Source organism: Paramacrobiotus metropolitanus, unplaced genomic scaffold (assembly GCF_019649055.1).
Source record: "Paramacrobiotus metropolitanus isolate TYO unplaced genomic scaffold, Prichtersi_v1.0 Parri_scaffold0000046, whole genome shotgun sequence".
In the NCBI taxonomy this organism is placed as follows: Eukaryota; Metazoa; Tardigrada; class Eutardigrada; order Parachela; family Macrobiotidae; genus Paramacrobiotus; species Paramacrobiotus metropolitanus.
In genome coordinates, this window is record NW_026570266.1 from 924,561 (window position 1) to 952,274 (window position 27,714).

General features: G+C 42.3%; 5 protein-coding genes across 10 annotated transcripts; 2 read left to right on the top strand and 3 right to left on the bottom strand.

Annotated features, from left to right (window-relative positions):
* Window positions 1-601: 601 nt before the first annotated feature.
* LOC129591494 (deoxynucleoside triphosphate triphosphohydrolase SAMHD1-like) lies at window positions 602-5,018 on the top strand. Its single transcript, XM_055487166.1, has 14 exons — window positions 602-838; window positions 905-982; window positions 1,049-1,082; window positions 1,258-1,384; window positions 1,562-1,677; window positions 2,321-2,388; window positions 2,669-2,836; window positions 3,004-3,183; window positions 3,522-3,617; window positions 3,674-3,928; window positions 3,996-4,175; window positions 4,286-4,441; window positions 4,517-4,657; window positions 4,763-5,018. The coding sequence occupies exons 1-13, from the start codon at window positions 797-799 to the stop codon at window positions 4,634-4,636; spliced, it is 1,620 nt and encodes a 539-aa protein (XP_055343141.1). The 5' UTR covers window positions 602-796; the 3' UTR covers window positions 4,637-4,657; window positions 4,763-5,018.
* An 8,563-nt stretch (window positions 5,019-13,581) lies between these two features.
* On the bottom strand, window positions 13,582-16,143 carry LOC129591526 (uncharacterized). The gene is made up of 3 exons (XM_055487195.1): window positions 15,898-16,143; window positions 15,688-15,789; window positions 13,582-14,078 (listed from the first exon to the last, which is right to left on the bottom strand). Exons 1-3 carry the CDS (start codon window positions 16,010-16,012, stop codon window positions 13,819-13,821), a joined length of 477 nt encoding a protein of 158 aa, XP_055343170.1. The 5' UTR covers window positions 16,013-16,143; the 3' UTR covers window positions 13,582-13,818.
* A 778-nt stretch (window positions 16,144-16,921) lies between these two features.
* Window positions 16,922-26,143, top strand: LOC129591432 (uncharacterized). Of its 6 annotated transcripts, none has more exons than XM_055487081.1 (11): window positions 16,922-17,103; window positions 17,197-17,838; window positions 19,907-20,026; window positions 20,093-20,192; window positions 22,566-22,917; window positions 22,997-23,190; window positions 23,252-23,302; window positions 23,357-23,591; window positions 24,155-24,288; window positions 24,819-25,439; window positions 25,510-26,143. In XM_055487081.1, the coding sequence occupies exons 10-11, from the start codon at window positions 24,825-24,827 to the stop codon at window positions 25,933-25,935; spliced, it is 1,041 nt and encodes a 346-aa protein (XP_055343056.1). In that variant the 5' UTR covers window positions 16,922-17,103; window positions 17,197-17,838; window positions 19,907-20,026; window positions 20,093-20,192; window positions 22,566-22,917; window positions 22,997-23,190; window positions 23,252-23,302; window positions 23,357-23,591; window positions 24,155-24,288; window positions 24,819-24,824; the 3' UTR covers window positions 25,936-26,143. The 6 variants fall into 6 exon arrangements, with proteins under 6 accessions (XP_055343056.1, XP_055343059.1, XP_055343058.1 ...); XM_055487084.1 differs by having other exon boundaries at window positions 23,386-23,591; XM_055487083.1 differs by having other exon boundaries at window positions 19,907-20,192.
* On the bottom strand, window positions 19,826-21,013 carry LOC129591435 (uncharacterized). Its single transcript, XM_055487087.1, has 3 exons — window positions 20,751-21,013; window positions 20,534-20,635; window positions 19,826-20,149 (listed from the first exon to the last, which is right to left on the bottom strand). Exons 1-3 carry the CDS (start codon window positions 20,833-20,835, stop codon window positions 19,947-19,949), a joined length of 390 nt encoding a protein of 129 aa, XP_055343062.1. The 5' UTR covers window positions 20,836-21,013; the 3' UTR covers window positions 19,826-19,946.
* Window positions 22,550-23,730, bottom strand: LOC129591434 (uncharacterized). The gene is made up of 3 exons (XM_055487086.1): window positions 23,348-23,730; window positions 22,991-23,272; window positions 22,550-22,838 (listed from the first exon to the last, which is right to left on the bottom strand). Exons 1-3 carry the CDS (start codon window positions 23,500-23,502, stop codon window positions 22,703-22,705), a joined length of 573 nt encoding a protein of 190 aa, XP_055343061.1. The 5' UTR covers window positions 23,503-23,730; the 3' UTR covers window positions 22,550-22,702.
* Window positions 26,144-27,714: the final 1,571 nt, after the last annotated feature.

Sequence of the window (27,714 nt, forward strand, 5' to 3'; positions counted from 1 at the left end):
GCAAAGTATTGTAGTAAACCGTAATTAGAAGGCGCTCATGAGATAAATGATTAATTACAACGTCACTTTGTAAAAACCGGTATTGTTCTCGTTTCGGTTAATCAATCGTGTGTCATCGTGGGATATGATTGAGCATTTTCGAAAACCGGTCTCCTAACCGTAAGTACCGTACATTAGTACCGTACCACGCGCAATGCATTCACCTCTGGGCAAAATCATTGTGAATCCCTATGCACCAGGTACTGTGTGTGGTATGGTAGTACGCACTATGCAGTAGATAGACAGGTACTGTAGTACGAAGCAGTAATTGTCCAAGTGTCGTCAATCAAGGCGGTCACTTCCCAGTAGTGAATGGCGCATTTGACAACTGCATCTTAACGATTGCATATTGCGGAATGTCTTCCGGGGAAAATTACTGCATACTGGGAATGGAGGAAATTCAAAATGGTGTTTCGCTAACCCTACCGGATAGCGGAAGCCTGCCAGCGTTTTCCAACACGTGTCCGCGTTCGTTGCGGTTTACCACGACATACTGCTGCATATAAAAACGAAACGTACGTTTAAGTTACTTTTTTAACACATTTTTGACACCTAACCGTTTATGTCTTGAACAAGCCCCTCAAGTTTTTCCCTTACGATAGCAGTTTATTTTATTTCCCATCCGTTTACACTGTGAACAAGCCCTCAACATTTTTCCTTGCCATTGCAGTAAATTAATTTATCGATCCGTTAACGCTTTTTACAAGCTTTAACCGTTTTTAAGCCTTTTGCTTCAATTTTAACACTTTGACGAAAAATGGACAGCAGCTCACAAGCACCAACCTCCAACACCAAAAAAGTATGTCCCGCACACATTAATGTCTTCTTCAGTTAATTTCGCAATATCGCGCTTTCCGCGTTTCAGACACCTGAAGATTATCAGGAGCTAAAAGGTCATGAAGCTGTGGCAGAAATTACAAAGGAAACCGAAAATCATGGCAAGGTTTGTGGCGCACTGGCGGTCACTTGAAATCTATTTTCTTATCATAATCCATCATTTTAATGGCAGATTATCAACGACTCTGTGCATGGATATATTTCACGTGAGTTAGTGACTAGAACTTGGTTGTTCTCTCTTCAGTACGATATAACATAACCAGCGTTAATATACAAGTAGTAATTGTCAATATAATATCACACAGAGAAGTGTCTAATATCTGTGTTGTTGCTTCTTCCTTATGAACATTCAATAGTCATTAATAGATAACTGTTATTTAGTTCATCCGTTACTGGTGAAAGTAATCGATACCAAAGCCTTCCAACGACTGCGAGAAATTAAGGCTCTCGGAATGGCATCATACGTTTATCCAACTGCTAATCACAGACGCTTCGAACATTCAATTGGGTATATAAACCAAACCGTTTACAGCTTACGGGTTTACGCTTTTCCTTTTAAACTGCTCCCGCTTTTCTTGCGCGAGCTTAATTTTGATTGGCAAATTCCGTATTAATTCAGTGGTAGTAGAAAACCAGTTAATATGTCTAGCAACTTTTTTACAGCGCAGACGTTATGCATTTGCAGGACCGCCCACCTTGCAGGACGTCTGATTCAAGCCTTGGCTGTACGGCATCCGACACTGAATATCACACACGACGAAATCCTCTGTGTCATGCTAGCCGGTCTGCTGCATGATATCGGTATGTTGCTTATTACCCGTTTGCTGAGCAGCAAAGCATCATTCTATTATCTACAGAAGTATTTCCTTTTGTTATATTTTACTACTGAGTGCGCGGGTGCACACGGCTTACCATAGGTTTATTTTTATATCGGCATTTACAGATAGTACAAAACTGTTGTATTATACTATCTGTACAAGATTTTTGTATTATTACGCAGGATCTGTTTGTTGGCAAGGCGGTTAATACTGCACAAAATATTTAGTTAAATTTGTCTTACGTAGTTCTACCGGCGTAACTGGTACAACTGCACCATTACACTTTTGTTTACATAAGATGAGTAAACGAATACGTAATTATAGCAAGTAAATCTCGTTAAATTTATCCGCTTCGCCCACGGTTTTCAATACAGATGCCGCGTTCCCTCTCTAAATTTCCAGAGATAATCGTTGTCGCAGAAATTCGCGGGAGCGGGATTCTCCAGTATGCTGCTGAAGTCTTTTACCAAGCTCTTTAACAATCGCGATACTGGTACAAAAACATGCTATTGCAGAAATTAGAAAATTTAGTACAGCATTGCCTAATAAGCCGTAGTAACACACTATAAAATACGGTATCTGTACTTATTTACCGTAATAATTATTGCTTGTTCGTGCCGGTTTAGGCCATGGCCCGTTCAGTCATATGTTCGATGCCTTTATGGAAAGCATGCATCCAAGCGAATCATGGAAGGTGAGCGCTGCTTTGCCGTTAGACATATTATTAGTAACAAGTTAGCAGTGCACAATATGTGCGGTTGTTTTGTTTGCATACTCACATAAACATTTGTTAAATGCCAAATTACGCAGTATGTACTATGTACATTTTCAAAACATTATAATAGTTTTTTAACCAGTCTCCTACCGACACAGAACGTCTCCTGAACTCAAAGCAGCATTACGTCGCATTAAAGGCTGTTAAGGTTGGTCGCCTTATGCCTCAGATAACAGTTGTTTGCGTGTCTTATTTATAGCACGAAGGGGTAGCAGGAAAAATCATTGATTACCTGCTCGACCCAAAAAATGGCATCCTGTATCGAGAATTCAAAAATTACGGTCTAACGGGAACTGCTACTGCCATCATTAAAAAGATGATCGAGCCAGACGGAAAGGAGGCGAAAGATCGATTGTTTCTCTACCAAGTAAATCATTTCTTGTCAGCAACTGCATGCAATCTTGTTTTCAAGAGAATGAGCAACTATTTGTCTGGGATCGAACCATTGGCGTCTTATCTACATTATGCTTCCTGGGCCAGCTAATTCGTAAAACTAAAAGCGGGCAAAACAATTGTAATTTTGCTTGTTTGCAGATAGTTTCCAATAAGCAGAGCGGGATCGATGTGGATAAATGGGATTATTTAGCGCGAGACCGCCGGCAGGCCAACGAAGGAGGCTCCTTTAGTCATCAGCGCTTCATTGACTTTTCCTGCATTATCCAGGTGAAAGCAAAAGACGGATCCGTAAGCTCTGAAATTGCTTACCGGGATAAGGTGTGTAATATTGCGTGAAATCGGCAAAAGTGCGCTGTAAACAAGTCTAATCAAGCCCGTCTTATTATTTAAACACAAATATATTTTTACAAATAGGAACAAATACATATATTATTTCTTTACTTTAGAAACTGAATTTCTTAGTATGTCTATATGCGCAGGGTTGTTTCTATGTTACAGATATATATCTGGCTACTGCCTGAATAAAAATGACTATTTTTGGTCAGTTGTTTGATGACCTGCCGGTCAAAGGCATGCTGATTTTTTGTCCTACATGGATACTGTATACATATTACGTACAGACTACAGTAATTTGACGTTTATGTGTTGTGTTTCAGGAAATGGATAACTTTTACGACATGTTCAATGTGCGTTATCGGATGCATAAAAAGGTTTATCGTCACCCGGTGGTTTTAGTTCTGGACTCTATGATGGTACAGAGTAGAATGCCATGGTGGCAGCAAACGAAGCACACTGTCTATTGTTCAAGGATGATAATGGGGAAAAGAATGCGCTTTCAAACATATTCAAGTATGATCAAATTGGGAACGGCGCTTTTCTGTTGGCTACGGACGAAAGTGTTCGCTTCTTGATCAATAATACGCAACAGCCAACAGACGTCCAAGAAGCGCAAAAAATCCAAGAAGCGCAAAAAATACTGGAGAGAATTGCTGAACGGCGACTTTACACCATCATTGGGCGCACGTATGCCAATAAAACTCCTGAAGAAAAAGTTAACGGGAAAGTTAGTACTGCTTCTGAAAAAGCGCTGAGTAGCAGTTTGCGCTTGTCTACAGCATGTCATTCTGCAGGTTATCCGAGCGAAAATTGCTAACTCCGTCGCTGATGAGGAATTTGTTGCCTGGTGTGAGAAAAATCTTATTGTCCTCCCAAACGAGTTTAACTACGGGATGAAAACTAAAAATCCAATTCTGTTTGTCAATTTTTACGAAAAAGGCCAAGACGAAAAGCAACAGCTTTCTGAAGAAAAGGTAAGGATGTACTATTTTCAAACCATGGGTACTAGTTTTCAGTCTCTGCCTGTCTAAATGTTTTCGCTCTTGATTGATTCTGGCATGCCAGTCTGGCAATTTTTCTATAGCTGTCTCCCATGATGCCGAAGACGTTTTCGGAAACCGATATTTTGTTTTTGTGCCGCAAAGAGGATAAGGATTGTGATGAAAAAGATAAGAAATTTCTGCAGGATGCCACGGCCGCAGTGGAGAAATGGTGTGCAGAAAATCAGTATGTTTTAAAGGTCAGAAAGTGCAGCTTATTCCCCAGTATTTCTACCTCAAATGAATGAAAAGTCCATGAAAAAAAGTCATTTCAGTCCATGAAAAAAGACAAAACGTTGCAATCCATGAAGCGAAAACAAGAGCAAGACATTGAACAAACTTCTAGAGCGCAGACGGAAGCGGAGACGGTTCCTGTGAAAAAAAGGATGCCTTAGAGGAAGCGTGTTAGTCTGAAAGTACGAAAAGGCAGCAGGGTTTTTTTACAGGGGTTTCTTAAAACAGGTACCGACATGTGACAACTACAAGTACGACCAGTGAATACACTCTTTATTCCCTTGTAGTGACCGGCCGAATTTCTCGAAGTTCTTCAGTAAGTACGCTGCCGTTCATAATCCTTTCCCGTTTTCTATTCCCGAAATTTTCGATTTTCGACATATTATTGCCTCCAGTTAACAATTTCTCCGCTTTATTTTTCTTTAGTTACGAATTGTGCGCCATTTTTATAGCAGCATTTCTCACATTCGTTTCTTTAATTTATGTGTTTCTTCTGCTCATACCTCTGTTTCGCTAAACCAGAATATTATAAAGCCTTGTCTAATAAAAACAACAGGACCAAGCATTTGTTTATCACAGACTTTCGGTGATCTGAATCTGTATGAACCAGAACACCAGGTTAGACCGATTCACAAAAAAAACAAGAAAAATTCGAATAACTGAAAAGATCAGAAGGAAAAGTTGGTCTTTTTTGGTTTAAATTTAAAATTGCCTCGTATCTATAGATTACTTTGTAAGCATGCATTTTTTGCGGTCAACATGTGTGTATCGTTTACTGGACGCGCTTTTTTCTCATGCCCACATTGTACGGTCAAAGATGGGCAAGCCACTATATTGTAAGTCTATAGCAATCGTTTGCTGTGAAGCGTGAATTGAAGGCTGTCATCAGTAAAAATTTCTCTTATAAATCTTGCTGGTCTAAATGTTTAGAACAGACAGAGATGTGCCTCATTGTTCTGCGGTTTCGGTGGATTTCTTTGCAGATAATGTGCGGTGATGCAGATTACAAATCCATTACAAATTCCCGTTATTAAATAGATTATCTAACTGAGAAGCATTGTGCCGTAACAAGACAAACTGATTGATTTGTAGCGTTATTTTTGGCACGACAGCTAAGCGCGCAAGCCAGTTTTCGTTCACGGAATGGCAGAACTACTGGTTTTTCTTCTTTCTCCGTGTAAATTACTTTTATGTTTCATCTGAAAACAGAAAACCTGATTATACATTTGGTGCTTAGCTGAAAATTTTTTTTAGAGCACACGCAAGATAAAAATTCTTATTGCTTTTGTGCTCTTTGCGCTGATTTTGAAACTGTCGGTTTAAAAGCACGATTTATTAGCTGTATAATGAACCTACACACTTCGAGAACAGACAAATCCAAAGTGCACAACAAATTCTCAAAGTAGCCATAAAGATTGGCATGTTTCAAACCGATCTACCGCCTTAAGTTGCTCCTAATTCCCCATTTGTTCCTGTGAATATGCAGTAGCTATTTGTATCAAGTCATGAATGAGACATAATGGTATTAACTGGTGCTTTTTTAAACTTTGACATCATTCTATTAAAAACGAATAAGTCAGAGGAAGAAGAATCCCGAAATTCTGCAAAATTAAAACACACAGTATTTTACCTGAAAACCGCCAGCATCTGGAGCATTCGAGTACCGTTTGCAAACCTCCGCAAAAAAATGTTGCAGTCACACCGGCGTTCTCTTGATCCGCTCTAGTGTTAGGCCGAACACTTCCACGGGGAAAAACGGTAACGGCAAGAATATCTGATCCGGCGGCCTGTTTTCACAACTAAGTAGAGATCGATGGTTAAAGGCCATTTTTCGAGCGCCAGGTATCTTTTACTATTGTTTCCCATTAACTCGCCACAAAAGTTCATGAAAAAAGCCATGACTAATGTGGGCGGCTCGCCCCATATAAATCGGTTCCTGTGGGAAAATGACAGCTCAGGTGGTGACATTTTCCAGCTGTACGGCGCGGACAAATGTCGGCAACACATGCGGCAAAACCTTGGCCATAATTTCCACATTCTGCAGCGTCACGGTGAGCTCCCGGACGCTGCCGTCGAGATTCACGTCCGCGTTCCCGGCGTACTGGGGATAGTAAACCATTTCGAGATAATACTTTAGCAGAGTCACTTGCAATTTCCTTGTCGGCTTGGCCGAACAGGAGCAGTAATGCGGACCGGGACGATCTGAGCGACGGGCGGAGTCGAGTCCCATGGCCAACGTAGGATGAAGTTGCGGGTGCGACCGGTGAGGAACCGCTCTAGGAGGCGTTGTGGCCATCGCTAAGGGAATTCAGATAAGAGTCTGCTCCTTGGGCATCCTGGGCGCCATCGGATGCCAGTTGGGTGCGCACCTGCTCCTTTGACACGAAACGGGATTGGCAGGTGTTCCATTTGCGGAGGTCGATAATCACGGTACGCTCCAGGCGGGCGTAACGGCTCACACGCTCCCATTGCTTGCACACGCTATGTTATATGTGAAAGGTCACAAAGCGTCCAGATAGTTCTCTTGATAATCGCTTATTAATGAGAGCTTCCGCTTTATCAGCAATTACGTACAGATACGTGTAGTAAGTAGCATTATAACATAACTTCAGGAAGTTTTTAATTTCATTACTTTTTCATATCTGCTTATTTTATGCTTTAATTGTCAATTAATTGTTTTATTTAATTGTTGTTAAATGAGGTATAATAGCTGTGCTGTCAAAAATTGTAAAACTGGGTGCACAGAAATTTGTAAAGCCTTACATAGAACTATTGCTGAAATCAGTTATATCGAGAAATGAGAAGATATGCATGATAACTTCATCAGGCACATCCTGAACATTTGTTGTCAATGCAGACTCGGCTGGCCTGATTCCACTGAATCGTAGGTTTTTTCTGCCATTCTAATGTTTATGGCAAGGTTACCGACACTTTTACACAGTTGAGTCCAGTGCGTCCAGCAAATTACAGTGGGAACGTGAAAAGGACAAAATCAAAGTGCTCTGTTATTTTGATACAAGTCGTGTGGAAAACGAGATGTATTTCGTTGACGATCTTAACGATAAAAGTTGACAAATAAAATTTAGTAAAATAATCGACAGCTAGTGACCTGCAGGGCAAAGATGAGAAAGTTTTCCTGATAATGGTGCGCGGAAGTCGATGCCTTATAATGTAGGATAGAAAAATACGTACTGGTATTGTCGACAAAGTGAAATTTTAATAATGCTATTAGTCTGCAAGCATGACATTGACAGATTCAGTATTCTGCGACATATAACATTGCACAAAATAATGTGTTGAGATCAGTATTATATTTAGTGTGGAAATCATAACACTGATAACCCGTAAGTTGTAAAACAAATTAAAATACTTGATAAATTAAATAATTATGTAATAATGTCATGCTAACAATCATATAACCCTGTTTTTTTTTTTGGTCTAACGCACATATGCGCGCTGGCCGTATATACTCAAGCCGCAAGCAAACTATGGTGTCCGTCGGTCACCACCACCTAAGGCACACATACATGGTCTCCCTATTTATCAGATACATACAGAGATGCGCGCTGTCCGAACATGTCCAGGCCGCATCTAAATTTGTCTTTATTGGTCACCATCTCTTTTGATAAAATGTCCAGTGGTACGGTAGCCATTTACAAGTGCTGCCCTGCTTAATTAAATTTTCAGGGATATATTTCTTTGGTACCTCAATTTTGGCATTTCGCGTCACGATCTTAATCTTACGATCTAGCAGATAAGATTATATTGCGTTGCCCGAAAGTACGGAAAAAGTCACAGATGCTCGATGTGACAAGCGCAATACCGGCATGGGTATCTGCGTCCTTACCTGACAGCAACTTCATGGGGTGGCTACAGTAGTCATTATTCTAACGTGCAAGTATTTCCAAAACCAGATTTTACCACCAGCTCGAGTTGCGACAATAAAATTTTGATATTATACCGGGAAAGCTATTAACTTCAATAGGGAGCAAGTAAAAAAATTAGGCTCGTGCACAGATACAACGTTATTCGATTCAAGTTTTGTACTGACATGCTGCGTAATATGTTCATGGGACAAATCGCCACAAGGAGGGTCAGCCCGTTCCGGTTTTGAAACAAAGAAGGTAGAATCTACACACCAGATAAATTAAGAAATTGATTTTGGGAATTGATTACAATAAATACCTGTGTCGAAATACAAGAGGCGGTTCTTTGACCATATCAGGAAATGCACTCTTCATTTTTTGTGAAAACTGCGCGATTATTAATTCTGTGACAAAATATTAACTTTGAAGAAGGCAGCTTTAAATGGTTCATTCCGGAAAAAAACCGTGATGCGAGCACGCTACGCTTCGGTCATGCAGTGCCCGCAAAAAGCGAGTGCACTTTCCTAGTATTGTTTGCATAATAAACTGCAAAAGCAGGATAACTAAATTTTCAGCTGAATTTCGTTTTAATCTTCTGGACATACATGGTTGACGAACAACAGTGCAATTAAATGAATTAATAAGCCACGAAATAAAAAAATTGAAGTTTTAGATTTTAGCAAGTACTCAGTGTACTGTAATAAAATTTGCACTGCAATGATTGCATTGTGTACCAAAAAGAAATGCATTTAGTCGATAGTAACGCGTATAGTTTTCGAGTACTCTGTACATACAACGCTGTCGATAGGTATTAAATTTTTATGTTAGCCGTTAATTACTAAAATTTAATGATAATACGAGCATATTTTTTTTCATTCCCTACCTTTAATGGTGATCATTACGTACAATACTGACGTATTGCACAAAGTAACGCACGAGTATATTGTTCTGCGGTTCTTCTTCGCTGGCATTTCCTAATCAGAATAATAATAGCCACATGTAATATAGCTAACTATCTGTACGGGGATTTAATCGTAACAGCTATTGGACGGGCTTTAAAAATTAACACAACTCATAATTAGATTTTTTTTTTAATAATATAATTTGACAACTATTAATCCAAATTTAAATCCAACTAATGATAACAAATACATTTATCAGCCAACTAATGAATGGCGACATTGAAGAAGTAAATGTGTGGCATATTAGGGCATAACGTTCGGTCGGCGGTACCGGCTGCATAAGCCGGTACGAGAACCCCATTAAGGAATAATAATAATAAATTAATAAGGATACGTTACGCACGCCGGTACTACTGCAGCAACACGTAAGCGCATATTACACATTTTCTCAGCACTCGGCATGCGCTTATGCAAATGGACCCGGAAGACATTGGACAAGCTCTAGACACCCGCGACGAGTACCTCCTCACAGTGCAATGGAAAAATGCGTTGTCTAAATAAATATTGTTGATTAGCTCAACATTGCGAAATTAGCCCGGATAAATATCATTCTCCGCATAAACGGTAAATATCAGCTGAGCGCGCGAGTCCGGCTGTGCGCAGCGTACGACAAAGAGGCTTTAAGCAGCCGAGTGCGAGTGGTCTATTACGTCCGTCGCCTGGCCTCATCAGCAGCGCCAATTAGGCCATCATTAGCATGTGAATTGTCATGCACGAGCTCATCCACGTATCTCACACACACTCTCTCGTCTCTCACTCACACAGAGAGCAACGCAAATAGCCGCTGTACGAATTATATCACCACTTGGTGTCCGATCGTGCCGTAGCTAATCCTATATATTAAAATCGCGCAGCCGTTGTGTGATTGTGCATCCGGCATCCATACAAGCATTTCCGTGCGGACATCAGTCTATTCTGTTCTAGTTATCGTTACCATGAAGTTCACCGCTGTCGTCTGCGTCCTGGCCTGTGCGCTGCTGCTGTGCAGTCTGGAGGTGTCGGCCAATTATGGATACGGTGGATTCGGCGGATATGGTGGATTGGGGTATGGACTGGGATTTGGGTATCGGTTCCCATTCTTTGGAGGCTTTGGTTATCCCTTCGGTGGATTCGGGTACGGAGGATTTGGCGGATTTTACGGACCGTTCGGTAAAAGGAAGTAGGCCTGTGCTGTGACTGGTTTTTCTAACGGTAAATTATTGGAGATGATAATGGTTACGTTCGACTATCGTTAATGTCTGTACATCGCTCATGCTTTGTATTTGCTCGCTGTGCAAACTCCAGCTTAATGTCATGTTTGTTCTGTCATTCCACGACTGAATAAAATGCGATATGAAAACTGGGAATGGTAATGTGCAAATTCGGATACTGGTTGCATTGGTCTGCACTTTACAAGCATTTACCAAGCCAAAAACAGTCAAAACTCGAAAGAAAAATTAACGAAATTCGTCTTCGGCTTTGCATAAAATATTCTTTTATTACTCTAACAGCAAATTACGCATTAATACGATTCGCAAGCTGCCGACCAGCCAGTGGACGGTACGGAAAAAGCACCAAAACTAGAACATAACATACCGTACTTTCAAAAGTGAATAACGGTTGCCAACAAAATTACACGTATCACACAATTTGGCATTTTGGCGTAATTTCTAATCGGCATACAGAGCAACAGCGCCGCAGACTAAAAATCGTAAAGTAACAACAACGATTATCTGAACGGAAGCATCAGCTAGCGAAAGGCTGACCGCTCCGTTGCTCCGATAGCTTGCCAGGTACCGAGAAAAGATGAGTATGGGATCTGATATGCGGGAAAAGCCGGGGAATGATCTGTAACCGTCTGTTTCGTCAGAGCGTCGTTGCTGACCTTAATTAATTTTACGTTTGCGACCCGTTATATACTGTCCTTGGGGGCCGCTTAATAGCGGCGGCGACACCTGGTTGGTCAGTGCCTCTGTTTTCGCGAACTGGAAGCCGGTGCCTGCGTGGCCATGTTCCGCAGTCTGTATACTGTGATAAAAGGTTTCACTATAGCACGGTACTGTTAAAGCAAGCCTGCATGTGCCAATAAAAAAAATTGTACAACTCATCGCACATACATTAGCTACATACACTACAATCGTGTGGCGAACAGTGCGAACGACGGAGCGAAATACTCTGGCATTTTTTTATATGGTTAACCGGAATGACGGGTAGCGTTAGTTAAGGGGATCACTATGAGATGACTTTCATATAAATGGGTTATCGATATTAACATCAGCTTGTAGGAAATTTTTCGGGCTTTCAAATAGTATGTCTCGATGGGATATATTGTATTGCGATCATAAGTTATTAGTAAAAAAACAAGACCGGGTCAGCATAGGCGAAGTAAGTGCAATGATGTTATCGGCTAGCCATGGCCAGCCGCATGGCAGATAGACCTGGACAGCAGAACAGAACGCCTCATGCTGTCCTGTGGCCGGAGCCAAGCTGATTCTTCCCTCTCTAGCTATGCTCTGTCTGATCTCTATCCTGCAAAACGCGGCCTTGGGTAGCCGGCTCTGCCACACATTGCTGCCGGTCAGTCAGCAAGCCTTTCATTCAGCTGCCGTTTTCCAAAAACTTGTGAAATGGCTTTAAAAATCGATAACTCCATTGTAAAACTTGCTACACTTTCCAAATGGGCATCAGATAATGTGTTATTTTCTAGAAAGCTTATATACCGAGACACTGCCATAGTCCAATAAGGCATGTTTGAATAAACTCAAAAAACACTTTTCAAAAGTGTTTTTCTCGATTTTTTGTAAACTAACAACATTTTTATTAGCATGTTGGAGAATATAAGCTTTCTAGGCTAAAACACATCCAATGATGTGTATCACATCTAATTTGAAAAAACTTTCTCATTCGACTTCTGAATTCAAAGTTTTTCCTTTGTTTCTTGAATAGCTCTGTCCAGAGAGAGCGTAGACAAGATCGCAATACACCATTGTGTAGCCAAACCCTTTGCGCATGCAGTCAGAACAATGGAAACAATGATCTTCCAGTTGTTTTTAACCTATTCATGTTTTGCCAGACCCACTTTCATCTCATAGGGATCCCCTTAATCTCTTACGTTTTCTACCTGCCGTGCGAAGATTCGACGCGGGGTAAGGGGCAACTATCCATGGCTAGATGGATACGCCCAGCAACAAAGTCGCAGCTAATATTTGTGTGCATTCTATTTTTCGCGATCTCTGCAGGTGGCGAAACAAGGGAATAAACGCAATATTTTAAAAAAGGAAAATCCGATAGAGTAAGAGATGGTTGCCAAACTACACTACGAAAATCGTACAGAAACGGCAGTGTGTAATACTATGTTGCTCCTGCGCGCTTTTTGTAGCGGCGGACGACGTTTTCCTTGTGCTGAATATAATTGACAATTACACGGCAAAAGGCAAAGCAGTCGGGGTAATTGCACTTTTGCACACAGACTGTGACACAGTATGGTGCCATGAACGATTTGAAACGCCTCGTGTCGCACCGTTCGCAGTACGTCGTGATGCGCAGAGCTACTTGACCGTTTTGCTGATAAAGTTATCCCGCAGCCCTGTTAGCCGGTAATGACAGCCTGGTTTTTCGGCTTAAAGCACTCAACGGATTCGCAATGGGTAGCAAAATCTGCACATCCTCGGAATTCTCAGAATTATTAACTTTACACAGCATATTCAAGCAGCGGGCGGCAAACGTCCCTGGATGTCGCGGAGACAAAAAACAGCGCCACACTGGTGTTTAGTTGCTGCGCGATTACTACTAATCAATTCTTTTAAACTTTCCATTTATTTACTGTGGTTGGAGTATTTATTTTTGCGTTTTCAGATTAAGCACTGTTTATCTAGAAAATTAGAACCAAAGTTGGCTTAAAGTTACCTTAAGTTTGGTTTGCTAATTCCTTAAAGTTTCTTTTAACCCACGGAAAGAGACTTATCTGTATGCTGCTTTTTCAATGTATGTATATATTTTATTTATGATGTGGTGCACCTTGAGTTATCTATTATTTTGATGACTATTGCCTATTAAAGGAAAATAATTAAAGAGTTCAATTTATTTTCCTAAGTACAATAACAATAAATCGACATTAAAGTCAAATAGACAGACAACTTTATTTTCCGCATGAAAGTTGCTTTGCCAAAGTTCTTTTAGGAAACTCATCATCAGGGTTTGTGCCGGTACATACGATATATTGGACATTCAAATTTGTCTGCAAAGTGAATTTTGAAGGACATGTATGTATTAATCAGCCTAAAACTATAACAGTAAGCTTCTAGCCACTTGAGAAACTTCAAAAAGCTTGATAGCGAATGAAAGACATTAATGGTAGCACTGCATATTAAGTAATTAATTTGTGAGACAGCTAACGTAAATAAGGGATCGCAGATATGTATCTTTCTACTTGGAGAAGGATGCATGCGCATTGCGCATGTTTGTGCCGTACATCTCTGCAAAATTCAATGCTCTTCTGCTTTCAACGGTATGTGACGATGTTCACGAATGTGGCAGCTAATCGCAGTCCAACAAGCAATCAATCAAGATTTTACGGGGCTGGGGTGTGGCGCGCAGGGTCACACCGGCGAGAGGCTGCTCCTTCAGGGACTTGTTCAGGGCTTCAATCACGTGAGCCTTGGCGATAGGCGATGCAGCCGTGTCATCCATGGTGAAGTCAACCTCGTACGTGATGATCCGCTGGTCCGTCGTGGTCGTAGATTTCGCTTCTTCATTAAGCAAATACATTCCGGTGGCTGTGAGGCCAAATTTCTCAGCTACAACGCGACACTGATAGTGACCAATGACGAACCTTTACATACGAGGGGATGTCAGTAGCGCACCTTGATAATCCTTGTACTTGCTGCCGTCAGGCGGCTGGAGTATGAGGTTGTCGCTATACATGGTGCTTATGTACCGCGCCAGACTTAGCCATATGTGTTGCCACACTCCAGGCGGGTGACGGCAGCAATACAGGGGATTATCTAGGTGCGCTACTGACATCCCCACTTATTACTGTGGTAGTAAAAATATTATAATAGTATGTATACCGTAGTCGCACATGGTGAACGTATGTATCACAATTTTACAAACCAAGTATGTATCACAGTTTTTCTGTATGAGTGTATGTATCACGCATGTACAAGCTTTTCCGGTAGTTTTCTACGTAAAGGTACAGCAAGCGCGAAGTTTGCGCTTATACATAACGATGGCCACTTCACTACGTTTATCAAACTGCCTGAATGCGCTCCGCAGTCAGATTGTCGCCTACTGCACCGACCATTTGCTAGCCATATTCCGCCAGGCAGTTACTATTATTCTCATTGAATTACAGTATACTGCGTGCACCAAACCACCAGCCATCCAAATGCATGTTACGTGTTAAAACAGTGTGGCGTGGCGCGCCGTAATGTAAAGTTTGGAGTAGCACGCAAATTTATGTAACTCGCTGTATTGATTCGTCAGAAATTACCGGACAAGCTTGTATGTATCATGTATATATAGTACTACATATATGTATCACAGTTGTGCCAAGCTACTTCAAGTAGTCATAATATTTCATGTTTTTAAAATAATAAAGGTGAAGGCTCCGCATACCACCTTTATACCACCGTTGACTCCTAGTACCACCTTTCCCACCACCTTTGGCTTTTAATACCACCTTTTGCACACCACTTTTGACTCCGCATACCACCATTTAATTTTAAAATTTTAAGCAGAAGTTAAACTGCTATCAAGTGAATTTTGTGGTATCAAGAAGCGAGATCCAAATCTTTTGGTATACCAGCTGCAAAAAGACGGCAGTTCGAAGGCGATCAGTAAGTACCGCAATCGACGCTATGGAAAAACAGTACGAACACACACCGGAAGTTCTTCTTCTGGATGCAGTATATACTGTCAACGTTGCAAACATCGCACACTGAAAAAGGTATCCGAAAATGGATAGTGGAGTGTTGTGAAAAGAAAGAACTCCTAACCCTTAAAACTACATAGGCAAGCCGGAAAAAATAAAAATCATGATTTAATTTGATAACCTCCGATGCAGCATTATATGAAGAGCCGATCTTAAACTTGGCTGCACAGGTACACAAATCGGATGTCCCAGGCACCATTATTATTTCATAATAAACCAACTGGAAAAAAATTAAATGGTGGTATGCGGAGTCAAAAGTGGTGTACAAAAGGTGGTATTAGGAGCCAAAAGTGGTATGAAAGGTGGTACTAGGAGTCAAAGGTGGTAAAAGGTGGTATGCGGAGCCTTCACCAATAATAAAATGTGCAAGATGCAAGATGGTGGTGCTTCTACTGTACCAGCACAAAAGGAGCAGTAGTATAGCACTTAATTCAAGATCTGGTTTCAAGGGCAATGAATTCTATTATCCTTACAAAGAACGGTCTTCCAGCGATCCAGTAGCAGTTGCATTACAGCGTGCTGCTCTTCCGGGTGGGTCCGATTCACGATGACCGAGTGTCGTATGGCTTTGGGACCTTTTAAAATCCAGTACTTAGTGAATCGTTTAAAGAGAATTATAGAACAGAGACGAAAGTTTATACTTGGGGAATAGGAGGCTTTCGGGGTTAAAAAAGGCAGCTTACCAGGTGTCTTGTCCTTGACAGGCGAAGAGCCGACGGTGGAACTGGCGTCAATCGTCAAGGACAAGCTGCACTCGCTCAACAAAAAGGTTACCGTTAAGATTTGCAGGAATTTCATTTTTCTGTGGCCTTTACAGGTGGCACACGGGGAACGAAGCGTGCTGCAGTACTTTGGTAAAGACAAAATACGATAGTATGGTAGACTGGCTGCAGCGTGTTGTCTCCGCGGATAGGGCGCGGCTTTTAATGCGGCAGACCACGGTTTTCCACTGATTATGAATTTATTGTGCCGCGCATCATTGCTAAATACACAGAATCGGCAACTTGAGTGGTTTGATGCTGATGTTGCCTCGTGTCGCACCGTTGATACTATGTCTTAATTCACGGAGCTACTTTACCATTTTGCTGATACAGTTTTCCACCCGTCTGGTTAGCCGGGAATGCCAATAATTATGGTTGTTCGGCTTAAAGCACTTGACAGAATCGCATTGGGCGGCAAGATCTGCAAATCCTTGGAATTGTTAACCGCACACCGTATATTCAACCGGCCGGCGAAAAACGTTTCTGGATGTCACACAGGCAATGAAATCTTAATTAGTAGCGGTAGATAGGGGGGTCTTGCTGCAAAATACTACTGGGGCCGCTAGATCAAGTTGAACCACAGAATCTGGTACATACATACAAAAAAATGTCGCACACATTGTTCGATGTTCTACGTAATGTGTGCGATGCCCGGCCGGGAGAAGGCATCAGCCGAACCTGACAGTGGTACAATTTCACTTAGTGGCTACACTAATATTCACTTAGTTTAAAGCAATATATACTTACTTTTATGTATCTGTAGTATGAATTTGCCGGTAGATTTCGACGTGTAATGACCCATATGCATTTACCGGCAAGTGAAATTTGATGTTTATCACTCGCATTTGATCGCCCGATAAATCGTAGGACCGACACTGGCATGCTTTGGCTGGTAGTGAAAATGTAGCATTTGTAAATCCTCGTACATTACCGCTTGATTAAAAAATATAAGGAAGTAAGACGGACCTGCCAGTCCAGCTACGCAATGTAATTGTAGTGCGTACAGATTTACAACATCAATGTAGATAAGCATATACTATGATCTGTTTTTACAATTTCGTGAGGAAAAGTGTTCGTGACTAAAGCGGCATCCATCGTTTATTTATCGTTTATTGCAAAAGTAGACAGGTAACCCTTACAATTAAGGGCTAGGACCGTCATCTAGCGTGGGAATTTAGACTTGGCTAACATAACAAAACATCCATTTCTAAAATGCTTCAGCTGTCATTCCTCCGTCAAGACCGTCTTGTGCTGGGTATTCTCCTGTGCTCCGCTCTTATGGTAGCCGTTTGCGGTCAAATATGCCGAAAAATTGGCGATGAATTTAGCTGCACATGCAAAACAGCCGCGCAGTGCGATTTTCCCCATTCCATCAACGTGGACGGCATTCCCGCAACGGTCAAGCAGTTGGTCTACAACTGTTCGCAGACGGAAAGGATACTCCATGACCACCGTCCCATCAACCGATCAGCTATTGTCTACTGCAATCTACTGCGAAACAATCACGACAGTATTTTCTATAGACAACATTTAACCGAGGTTTCGCTGTACAGGTTCGCTGGAGAAGCCAATCAAAGGGCGCCTTTCGGAAAGTTTCTACGCAATGTAGAGACTGACCTTGATTATGTGACCATTCGATTCTCCAGAACTGGCCGTTTGGATGCCGGCTGTTTCCATCCGTTCCTAAAGTTAAAAAATTTGGTCTTGTCGGATAACGATATTTATGACATATCAGCCGACACGTTTCAGTCTGTGCAAATGGTTAATTCACCCCAGTTGTTTCGCTCTGGTAAACTGGATCTGGATAGGAATGCTCTACAAGAGCTTGATTGGATTGTATTTAAACCTCTCAAACAGTGGCTGGTAAGTGCTCGAAGGACGAAGACCACCAGGCAATAACTGTGCATTCGGCTCTTCCAACCGCATTTTAAAATATTGCTTCTTAGAATGATACTTTGTCCAGTACCTAATTCGCTAAATCTGATAATCAACAGAATGGTTTTAATTCAGAGCTGTCGTATAATCGCGTGAAGAGCGTAACTCAGCGAAATGCCGAAGGGTGTACGAGAAATTGGTACTATAGACCGGATTATTTCCATAACCCTCAAGCGCCATAAATGTAAACATACTTTTGAGAGAAGTTATCCAAACAATATGCTGACCAATGGTTTTCTTGGTCAGATCCTTATTAGAGCAATGGTGGATGGTTAACCTGAGACAAAAAACCAGTGGGCGGTTGACTAAGGTCAAGGTTGCAGTACAGTACCTTTTGCGCATCTACGTAAAGTACTCTGTAGAAGTACTTCGACTGCGATCTTTTGTCTGATTTGAGGTCCTGTATGCACCCAGCCCGATCCGCTAGAAATCCAGTGCAACAAAGGGATGCTGTCTTTATCGGAGTCGTGTACAATTCTTAAGGTTAGCATTCGTGTACAATTCTTAAGGTTTGTCAAGGATAATTTTTTCGGCGAAGTACCCACTGCGACAGTAGCCGTGGCAATAATTCCCATTAAGAAATGGGTCGACGAACATTTGGCCTGCCCACTGGGGGCGCCCTTATTCGCCAACTGTACGGCAGGAAGTGTGTCGTTTTCCCAGACACCTCTGAATTCTGCGAAATCAACGGTTCTCCATATTATTGGTGATGCATCGCTCCGCTGTCGCGAATTAGTAATTGGGCTGCACGAGCACTTGACCAACGATAAGGGCTCATCGGTCAAGCACGATGCAGCGTACAGTTCTACGCACGACGCCATTGTTGCCGTTTGCCAGCATGGTCAAATTGTTCTATCTGAATCCAGTCCTCGCACATCCACAAGGATGCATCTAACTTATTACGCAGCACCAAACGAGGCCTGTCAAAAGAAGTACCGAGAGTTCTTGAATCACATCCAGCAAACGCAGTCAGACCAGCAGTAATTTTTATAATAATGCACTGATATTTTCTGTCGGTTTGACTTTGGCACTATCTGCACCACTATAAATCACCATTTTTCCGCAGTGCTTTGTTGTTTTTTGTGCCTTGTTCATAAGAGCAATTCGCTTATAGGTGGAAGAAATACAAAGTTTTCGTTCGAAAAATCAACACCAAGTAAAACAAAATATGTACGGGTATGAAACGTACAAACATGGTAGTTAAAAACTTGAAATGTATGAACAAATAGTCGACACTCAATCCGTACGTACAGGCTTCTAATAGGGAAAAACAACTCATGTACATGCCGACACGAACCCAAATCAGACGCGCACACAGAATTGTTTGTTCTAATGTATTCCTAGAATATTCTGAAACCGGTTGCAGGTAAATAAAATCGTTATTACTCGCGTTTCTTGAGCAGCGAATTTTAGCTACAGGCTCCGGAATCGAGAAGCGCCAAAAGGTGCAGTGAGCTTCCCTAGACACATAGGTCAGGTGAAATTGGTTGGAGCATTTTTGAAGTTCCGTGTCAGTTTAAGTATCACCATTGCGTATCTCCAGATACTCTGTACAGTCAACGGTATTCTTTTCGCTGACTTTCCGGTAGCCGGCAGGTGTCGCACCACTTTTTGCATGGTATGAGACTGTAAGTGCGCTTATGACTGGCAGTGCACAGTCAGCACAGATGAACACGCGATTTCTCCAAATGCTGAATATTTCTAAAGCTCTCAAATACTCGTGCCGTTAACTGTCTACTGTGTCCACCAAATCCGAGACGAATTGCATTTGCCCTGTTCGGCAGTGTATTTGTTACGATTGGTGTTTTACAAAAGTGCAGTGTTAAGAATTTAACTTCCTACGTATCCATGGAGCGTTTTGTTCTTTACTTGATCAAATTCAAATCTAAACAATAATATAACAAAAGCATCCTGTCTGTCTGGCATAGTGCATTCATGTGTTGCCGTGCATCCTGTCAAAATATTTGTAAAAAAGGCTGAGTGGGAGTTTTGGCAGGACTATCCCATCGCAATCAACCATTCAAGGCACCAAGAGGCTACAAGTGGACGCCGGCGATGGGCTGCCCCTTCATGGACTTGTTGATGGCTGCAACTACTTGGGCCTTGGTGAAATGCGGTGAGGCGTCGTCCGTAATGAAGTCTACTTCGTACGTGATGGTCCGTTGGTCTTTCATGTCCGTAGATTTCGCTTCTTCCTTAAGGAAGAAGATGCCTTCGGTTTTGCTGTGGAACTGCTTAGCTGCAAGGCAACACACGTTACACCGATGGTGAGGACTAGGAGGGTATGTAGTCCATGTACTATATTATAAAAATCTCACAGCACACTGTTCTAAAGCTGTGAGCCTATACCTGCCAATTAACTGGGTAAAATATTAAATTATAGCGCCAATTAACTGCGAGTACCAGAATTGTAAGATTCAGATGCAAATAAATAAAAAAAGGAAGCAGATGCAAAATAGTAATTCTGTTAAATTATAATTATAGATACGTTTCTGTTAAAATTATAATTATATCTGTAGATAGTATAATAAAAAATTATAAATATCTTTCGCCATCAGCGGTACTCGAAATCTGGGTTTTCAGGACATTAGATCATTAATAACATTTTCCAATTTTTTCTTACAAAGAACGGTCTTCCAGCGAGCCAGTAGCAGCTGCATTAGAGCGTCCTGCTCCTCCGGGTGGGGGTGATCCCTGATGACAGAGTGGCGGATGGTTTTGATATCTGTTGGAACAGAACGTAATAAGGAAACCGTTTTAGCAGAATCCCTTCGTAACAGAAAATAAAATTCATACAAGTGAAATAAAATCGTTCCGGGATTTAAAAAAAAGCAACCTACCTGGTATCTTATTCGCGCCTATCGTCCAGGATAAGCTGCACACGCCCAGCAACAAGGTCACGGCTAAGATTTGCAGGGATTGCATTTTCCCGTGGTAAAATGATAACGAAAATATAAGTTACGGTACTTCGAAGAAAGAAATTTAACCTCAAATGATCGATCGGCTGTAGATTTGTAGCGCGTTGGCACTAGTGAGTCGAGCGCGCTTTTTATAGCGGCAGAAGACGCTTTTCCCAGCAAGCATGAATTCCATTTGCCGCGCATTCTTGATATTACACAAAACAGGCAAATAACCGGAAAGGTTGGATGCTGTGGTAGCCTCGTGTCGCACCGTTGGTATACTCACTATACGGGCCCAATGCACGGAACTACTTGACGATTTTGCTGATATCGTTTTCCCAGTGCTGGGTTAGCCGGTAACAACGACGGTAGCCCGGCTGTTCGGCTTAAAGCACTCGACTGTTTCGCATCAGGCAGCAAAACCTGCACACACAATTTTGCATCAATTACGTTTACCGCTGCCGCGGTGCTACTGAAAACAAAACGATGCGATAGCGGCTACCTATCTGCTGCGAATTTCTATCAAGTATTTCTTTGGACATTTCTGCTGTTATTTCATATAAAATTCACCGATGCGAATGTAATGCATCGCCTTACGGTTAGCAGTACTCTAGTTACTCTAGTAAGGCGACAAAAAGAAAAGCAAACAGTCGTGAGAACAAAAAAAAATAGTCTGGAAAAGAAAAACAAGTGCACATGCTTATTGTTATTTTTGCAATAATTACCCACTACTATCGTGTCGTTTTGTAACAAAACGCAGTTTCCGCGGCAGCCGGGGAGTTTTGTCGCCGGCTGTTTGAATAACTTTGTATTGTGAAATTTGATAATACTGATTACTGAATCTGCTGCTAATTTTGCTGCATATTATGCGAAACAGTTAAGTGCTTTAAGCCGAACAGCAGGACGGTAGTTACCGGCTAACCAGGGGTTGGGAAAATGGTGTCAGCAAAATATTCCAGCAGTTCCGTGCATCAAAGTACATTACCAACGGTGCGGCACGATGCTTACGATTTATATTACAGCAACATGAAGTTATATGCACAATTTGGGGAAGACAGGTGCATAATGAGACTTTTGGTGCACGTAAAGGCTTTAAACTTTTGGAATTTTCATGCAGCTGTGACCCAATCGGATGTTTTCACGCCAAAGTACACAAATTATCTGGCTACAGAGCAACAAATATCCTAAATTAAATGCAAAACAATGTTTAGGAGGGCGCAAAATTCGAAGTTTTCGTGCCAGTACATCAAATTGGTACCATGTATCGATATCGAATCAAAAAAATGGAGATGTGGCATCGCATACAAAATTATTGGGGGCTCCCCGTACTGACAATTTATTTTCGCTTCTACGCGCTGTGCTGCATTGAATTACCGGACAATTTCCTTGAACTCATACAACTGAAACTGCCGCATTAACCTATCGTGTTATAAAGTCACGCTACTCTAAAGCAGGAAGACTGCTAGTTCACTCCACAAGTCTATAAACCCTGGTGCAGAGAATTATCCCTTTTCATGCAGTACTGGGTGATATACCTTGACCAGTTAACACGGTTTATCATAATGGCACGGCGTGTAATCGGACTGTTTCTAAAGGATTTCGGACGTATTTTTAAAATGAAAACAGTTATTCGAATATCATTGGTGCTAGTACAGTAGTACTTCATCCAATTTTTCATTTGTTATTAGTTTTGATTACCGGTGCCTAATTCAATTCGAAAGCTGTGATATTCGTGTATTTATTTCACGTTTTCAGCTGAAAATCTGATACCCACTGGAAGCACTCGTTATCTTGTCATCGCATAATCACCATCGATCTTACTAACCGGTCAAAACAGACAACGGGAATACAGTTTTATATGCACAACAAAATAAATTTTATGCGCACTACGTTTATGGTTTGGAGCAGTAGCTGCTGCGTAGCTGCTCATGCGCCTCCTTGATCGCTGTCACAGCGTCTTGACCACATTTCCCGCCAAATTCGACACCATCCGCGCCACTGATGCGTTCCACGGTTACTTTCAACTGCCTGAAAGGAGACCGGATAGAAATAGAGTCTAACTCCATTGCTGATGGATTCACGGAACAATAAATTTATTTAAAATTATGTGCGTAACTTGGTTTTAATTAAACAGCCAGTTAAACCTTCTGTGCACTGCCCGCAACTTGTTGGGAACCTACTCGCAGATATTCTGATGGGCAACGGACGCATTTCCATTCTCTTCATGTGGAGCATACGGTTTCAGAAAGCAGCAGGAGAAGAACTTGGACTGATCTGGCGGAGAACAGTGTGTGACAGCGCGGAAGAATTTCACCGGTCCTACGGTTGTGTTGGACAGGCCACCGGTGACAATTAGCCACTCCGGTCCGTACCATCCGCGGTAAGTGTCCTTCTCGCTGTTGTATACCTCAGGACAACGGGAATATAGTTTTTTCATGCAGTTTCCCAGCTCCACGCCCCGACTACAACAAAGCCCGTTAACATGAAAAACAGTAAGTATTTCGTTACCGAGCTATGGTGGCAATGCTTTGGTTTACCGGCAGTAGGCGTCAGCAGACGGTCTGTATTGTTGGAGATCCGCCTCGGATACCGGCCACATGGAGCTGTCAGCAGTAGGAGGCAGCAGGCGATTATGGTAGTCAGCGTCATCACTCATCACGGTGCAGTTCGTCGCATTGTGACTGGAGTCCATCGCAAGTTTCCCCAACGATGGGCGGGGCCAGGAAAACGAATATGATTAATGCTGCGACGATTGCCAGGTTCATGTTGTGCTACAGAAAAGTATGTTGTGCTGCAGTCGTGCTGGTAAACGGTGTATGTGCCCTTTCTGCGAGAATGGTACGACGAACGCAGTGTTAAAACCTGCGGAGTGCGGACTGTAATATAATATAAGTTAAACAGCTCTGATCGATTTTGCTGCACCAGCTGTTGCCCGACTTTTGTTATCTGTGCCAAAATAATAATCTCTGATTTTTGTTCCGCCTGCTACACATCAGGAATGTTATCCACACACGCACATATCGGCAGGCATAAAGTTGTGTACTTTGTGTTACCAGTACGAACACTCAACACCTGCTAATCTTGATGCTATTAATTAGTGTAAACCTGCGCAGGCGAATTGTTAGCTATGCTGGCGGAGGCCGAATAAAACATTCACCTGCTAGTCTATGCTTGAAAGTACTTAACGGCGAATCGTCCACGGTTTACTACATATGCAGTACAGGTTGTTGCAAGGTATTTTCTTTGCCACACCAAACGATGCGGCGACGCTACTAAATTTAATCGTGTCTGCTGCGCTTTGCAGTCTGTCACAGACAAGTCGTCTGATAGCTGCCCCGTTACAGTTTTATCAAGCTGAAGAATCTTATGGGAAATCGCACTTTCGAGCGTCTTGTTTAAATTTTCCGGTCCGTGTGCTACAGCGGTCCAGGCCCAGGGACACTTTTCAACTGTCTTCGAGCAACTAACGCGGGACCAGGTAGCGACAGCAGCACGTGCATTGCGAAACCGTTTTAACGCTGAGATATCCTAATATTCTTCAATTGAAGAGCTAAAATAAGTCAGTCGGTCTGTGGTTCAAAATTTGATACTTAAACCAATAAACAACGAGTAATAGCAGCATCGGTAAAGTCGCGCTGTTACATAGTCGTATGGCTATTTCCGCTTATCGAGTGAGAAAAGCTAAAAGTTGTACAGTACGAAAGACTTCGTATTTAAACCCAGTCGCACCATTAGCGCCAAGCTGTTATAGTAATCTTAGTAAGCGTCAAGCTGCCATAGTAATCGCAATAATGCCAATAACAAAGTATTCAACGAGCTAACATTGATTAAAGTTCATTGGTGGAGTTCTACTTGTTTTCAAGCCCACTTTCTGTGCAAACTTGTTACTTGTATAAGACGACTGCCGGAGCCATATAAATGTTCAATTGCTTATTCCACCACTTCTTACATTAGCTAGTTGTACAATTATTCTGGCATTCTCGTGTAACGCATTAAACATAACTGCAGAGAACGATGCGTCTCCTGATAATAATCCTCTTAATACAGTCAACAAAAAGCCAATGGAACACGGAACCAGGCGATCCCGACGTTGCTCCTTATGCCCCACATCCTCTTTGCTACTTTACCGGGCCCAAAGAATTAACGTGCAACCTTGCAGATCTGCATATACCAGGGAACTTCAACTCGAGTGTTCTGTATTCCAACACCAGCCGCATTTATCCTTTCGTTAACAACCTCATTCTTGACTGTCCAACCAGCGCTAATCGCACCTACTGCAACACCATCGGTCCCAATGCTACCGCCCTTTCTTCCAAGATGTGGATGTGGGATATGACGCTGATTGGCTTCCAGGCGGAAGGAGGCGGCCGAGCGCCTATCGACGTCCTAGTAGCAGAACTAGACAGTCTTCTCCATCTGCATGTACATTATTCGAAAATCGGTACACTGGACCGACACTTTCTCCGACGTTTTGATGCCCTTAGGGAACTGGACATTCGCAACAATGATATCAGCGCCATTGAACTTAACGCTTTAGAACCGCTGTTGGAACTTAGCAAGCTGAAGTTGGGCGGAAATGCTATGCAGGCGTTTGACTGGAGTGTTCTGCAACCGGTGGCCAAAAAACTAGTAAGCTCATGATGTGTTGCATAGCCGTAAGAGCATATTTAGTACAACGGATAACCTTTTTCATGGACAGCGATTACTGGAAGTCGATGCGCAAACTCCGCCCCTGCAGACTCTGCGACGCAGCGGCCCCTTGTTTTCCTTAAATATTACAACATTATCTTTGAACCGCAACCGTTTACCTTCAGTTCCCAAAGATATCCTTGACAGTTTGGATATTGGGCAATACGGTGACGTGACCTTCGATATCCGCCAGAATCCAGTGTGTCCGGACAAGGCAGACTGTTCGTGCTGTGCCCTGAAGGGCCTGGCGAACTGGTTCGCTAATCACAGTGCTAATCCAGCTTCCCGCTGGAACAATCCCGCTGGTGGTAAGAAGTGGACGATGACTGTGCAGGCCACATGCGGAACGAATTGGAATGCTGGCAGGCCGGATGCAGTGAAAGAGTTTACGTTGTCCAATCCGTTGCTGCCAAGCTCATACGAGCCTTGCCATTAATATGTCTTTCAACAAATCTTGCCTGTAAAGATATACGGTACTTGAATAAGCGAAGCATGTTTAGGTTTCAACCGCTTTATTGGGAACTTGAAGAAAACGTATACTGACGCAGCAACAAAGCAAACGTTTCCCATCCCAGAAATACGTTTCAGTTTTATGCGTTTACATTTCTTGTCCATTGCATTTAATTTCTCCACTTTGTAACAAGCGGCTGTTGCGCGTAAAAACGCTTTTCCGACAGTATAAATAAATAATTAAGCAGAGGCAACCAACGATATAGGCAAAAAAAGTAATTATCTGTAGGTAGAGGCAGCCAAAAATGGATATTTGATACAACCCCCCTGGTGAAGTTATCCCCTTAGCAGTTCATTCCCCTTCAGCGCTGAGTAAACCATCCTACCGTTACTTGTTTGGTAACCCGATAGCTGTTTAGGGGGAAAGTTGACGCTCCGCCGACAAAGTGCGGACCGAAGTTACCGAACAAGCCGGCAATGTTTGAACGCTGTCGCACGCGCGCTAATGCAACAGTAACCTTTACCATCGATTTCTGCTCGTGTAGCTTGTTTGTGTACTGTGTGGCAGGAAAAACCGGTACAATCGACGATGGGTTTGCCTCCTAGGCTTCCTGTTATAAAATCTTATTAACCTATCGCCGCTTCATCGATACATTCAGGGCACGTTGGTTTATTGTTTTCTGCTTATTCTCTGGTAAAAGTGTGACTTAAGCTTCCTAGTCAACATGTTAAATTCAGTTATAAGCTTATAACAGAGAACTCTCATTGATCTGTGATAAATTATCACTGCAGTGAGAGCATACGTCGTATGTACTCATTGTACTGTCACTGCCAGTACTGGTAATTTTGCATTTATTTATTCATTTCTGCGTCAAGGCGATTTCATCTTCCATCTATGAACGTACGTCGGCTCGCGTATCCATTAAGAAAGGTTGCCACTGCTGAGGGTGACCTTTCATCTTGGCCACGCGACTGCGAATTTCAGATGACTGTTAGTAAGGACGACCTTTCTCCAGTTGGCGGCATGTGTCTGATGGACGATTTTCGAAGCCTACGAAAACTGCTTTTCGCAGGGTCTGCCAGTCGTCCAACAGACACCCCGAAGAGCAATCTACGCAGAATAAAAAAAAAAGAAGCGGAAAGATTTCCACCACACCACGACATATTTTATAACCAGTGTAGAGTCAGCGATTTATTTTCTACTTGTACCGGTGTACGCTGTGAGTCACCACGTCCGTCGTGCCGCGTACTCTGTGTACGAGGTTTAACAGACGCACTGACGGCAGACGTGCAAGGGGCAAGAATGTGGAGCTTGGATAACTCAATTACGCTGCCAGGTATAAGTTATACCTGCACGTCACGATATGTGAAGTAGATTGGCACGGTACGAGCTTATACCATATAAGCTCGGGCAGTGTCGACATACTTCAAATATCGTGACCTCTTTTCCGGTTATAATAGTGAATCAGCAACAGAAGTACGAGTGTAGCAGGAAAAGTAAAGCCACATTATCAATATTAGTGAAATGTTAGTATTAGTGTAGTGGTGTAGTTAGTGTGAGTGTTATATTAGCTGCCTCCAAAAAATTTTTCGATCTTTGCGTTCTCTTCGAACTTTCTCGGTGTCATGAGTAATTAGCCGATGCAAGCGTTAACAAAACAGCAATCGCCACGTTTTAAATATATCCCAAAATGGAGTGTTTGACAAACACTCCAGCTTGGGTTATACTAGAAAATTTTGTTCAGACTCTCGGTGCTCGGAATTC

What these genes read in the sequence shown, in the direction of transcription:
- LOC129591494 (XM_055487166.1), top strand. Translation starts at nt 797, where the DNA reads ATGGACAGCAGCTCACAAGCACCAACCTCCAACACCAAAAAA. An exon ending in CGCTTCGAACATTCAATTGG is followed by an intron (nt 1,385 to 1,561) that starts GTATATAAACCA and finishes ATGCATTTGCAG; the next exon opens with GACCGCCCACCTTGCAGGAC. An exon ending in TAGTTCTGGACTCTATGATG is followed by an intron (nt 3,618 to 3,673) that starts GTACAGAGTAGA and finishes CTATTGTTCAAG; the next exon opens with GATGATAATGGGGAAAAGAA.
- LOC129591526 (XM_055487195.1), bottom strand. Translation starts at nt 16,012, where the DNA reads ATGAAATTCCTGCAAATCTTAACGGTAACCTTTTTGTTGAGCGAGTGC. An exon ending in TGTCAAGGACAAGACACCTG is followed by an intron (nt 15,790 to 15,897) that starts GTAAGCTGCCTT and finishes GGATTTTAAAAG; the next exon opens with GTCCCAAAGCCATACGACAC. An exon ending in TCGCTGGAAGACCGTTCTTT is followed by an intron (nt 14,079 to 15,687) that starts GTAAGGATAATA and finishes GTCGCGTTGTAG; the next exon opens with CTGAGAAATTTGGCCTCACA.
- LOC129591435 (XM_055487087.1), bottom strand. Translation starts at nt 20,835, where the DNA reads ATGCAATCCCTGCAAATCTTAGCCGTGACCTTGTTGCTGGGCGTGTGC. An exon ending in AGGCGCGAATAAGATACCAG is followed by an intron (nt 20,636 to 20,750) that starts GTAGGTTGCTTT and finishes CTGTTCCAACAG; the next exon opens with ATATCAAAACCATCCGCCAC. An exon ending in TCGCTGGAAGACCGTTCTTT is followed by an intron (nt 20,150 to 20,533) that starts GTAAGAAAAAAT and finishes GTTGCCTTGCAG; the next exon opens with CTAAGCAGTTCCACAGCAAA.
- LOC129591434 (XM_055487086.1), bottom strand. Translation starts at nt 23,502, where the DNA reads ATGGACTCCAGTCACAATGCGACGAACTGCACCGTGATGAGTGATGAC. An exon ending in TCTGCTGACGCCTACTGCCG is followed by an intron (nt 23,273 to 23,347) that starts GTAAACCAAAGC and finishes GCTTTGTTGTAG; the next exon opens with TCGGGGCGTGGAGCTGGGAA. An exon ending in GCCCATCAGAATATCTGCGA is followed by an intron (nt 22,839 to 22,990) that starts GTAGGTTCCCAA and finishes GTCTCCTTTCAG; the next exon opens with GCAGTTGAAAGTAACCGTGG.
- LOC129591432 (XM_055487080.1), top strand. Translation starts at nt 24,461, where the DNA reads ATGGCTATTTCCGCTTATCGA. An exon ending in TGGCTATTTCCGCTTATCGA is followed by an intron (nt 24,482 to 24,818) that starts GTGAGAAAAGCT and finishes ACATAACTGCAG; the next exon opens with AGAACGATGCGTCTCCTGAT. An exon ending in AACCGGTGGCCAAAAAACTA is followed by an intron (nt 25,440 to 25,509) that starts GTAAGCTCATGA and finishes TTTCATGGACAG; the next exon opens with CGATTACTGGAAGTCGATGC.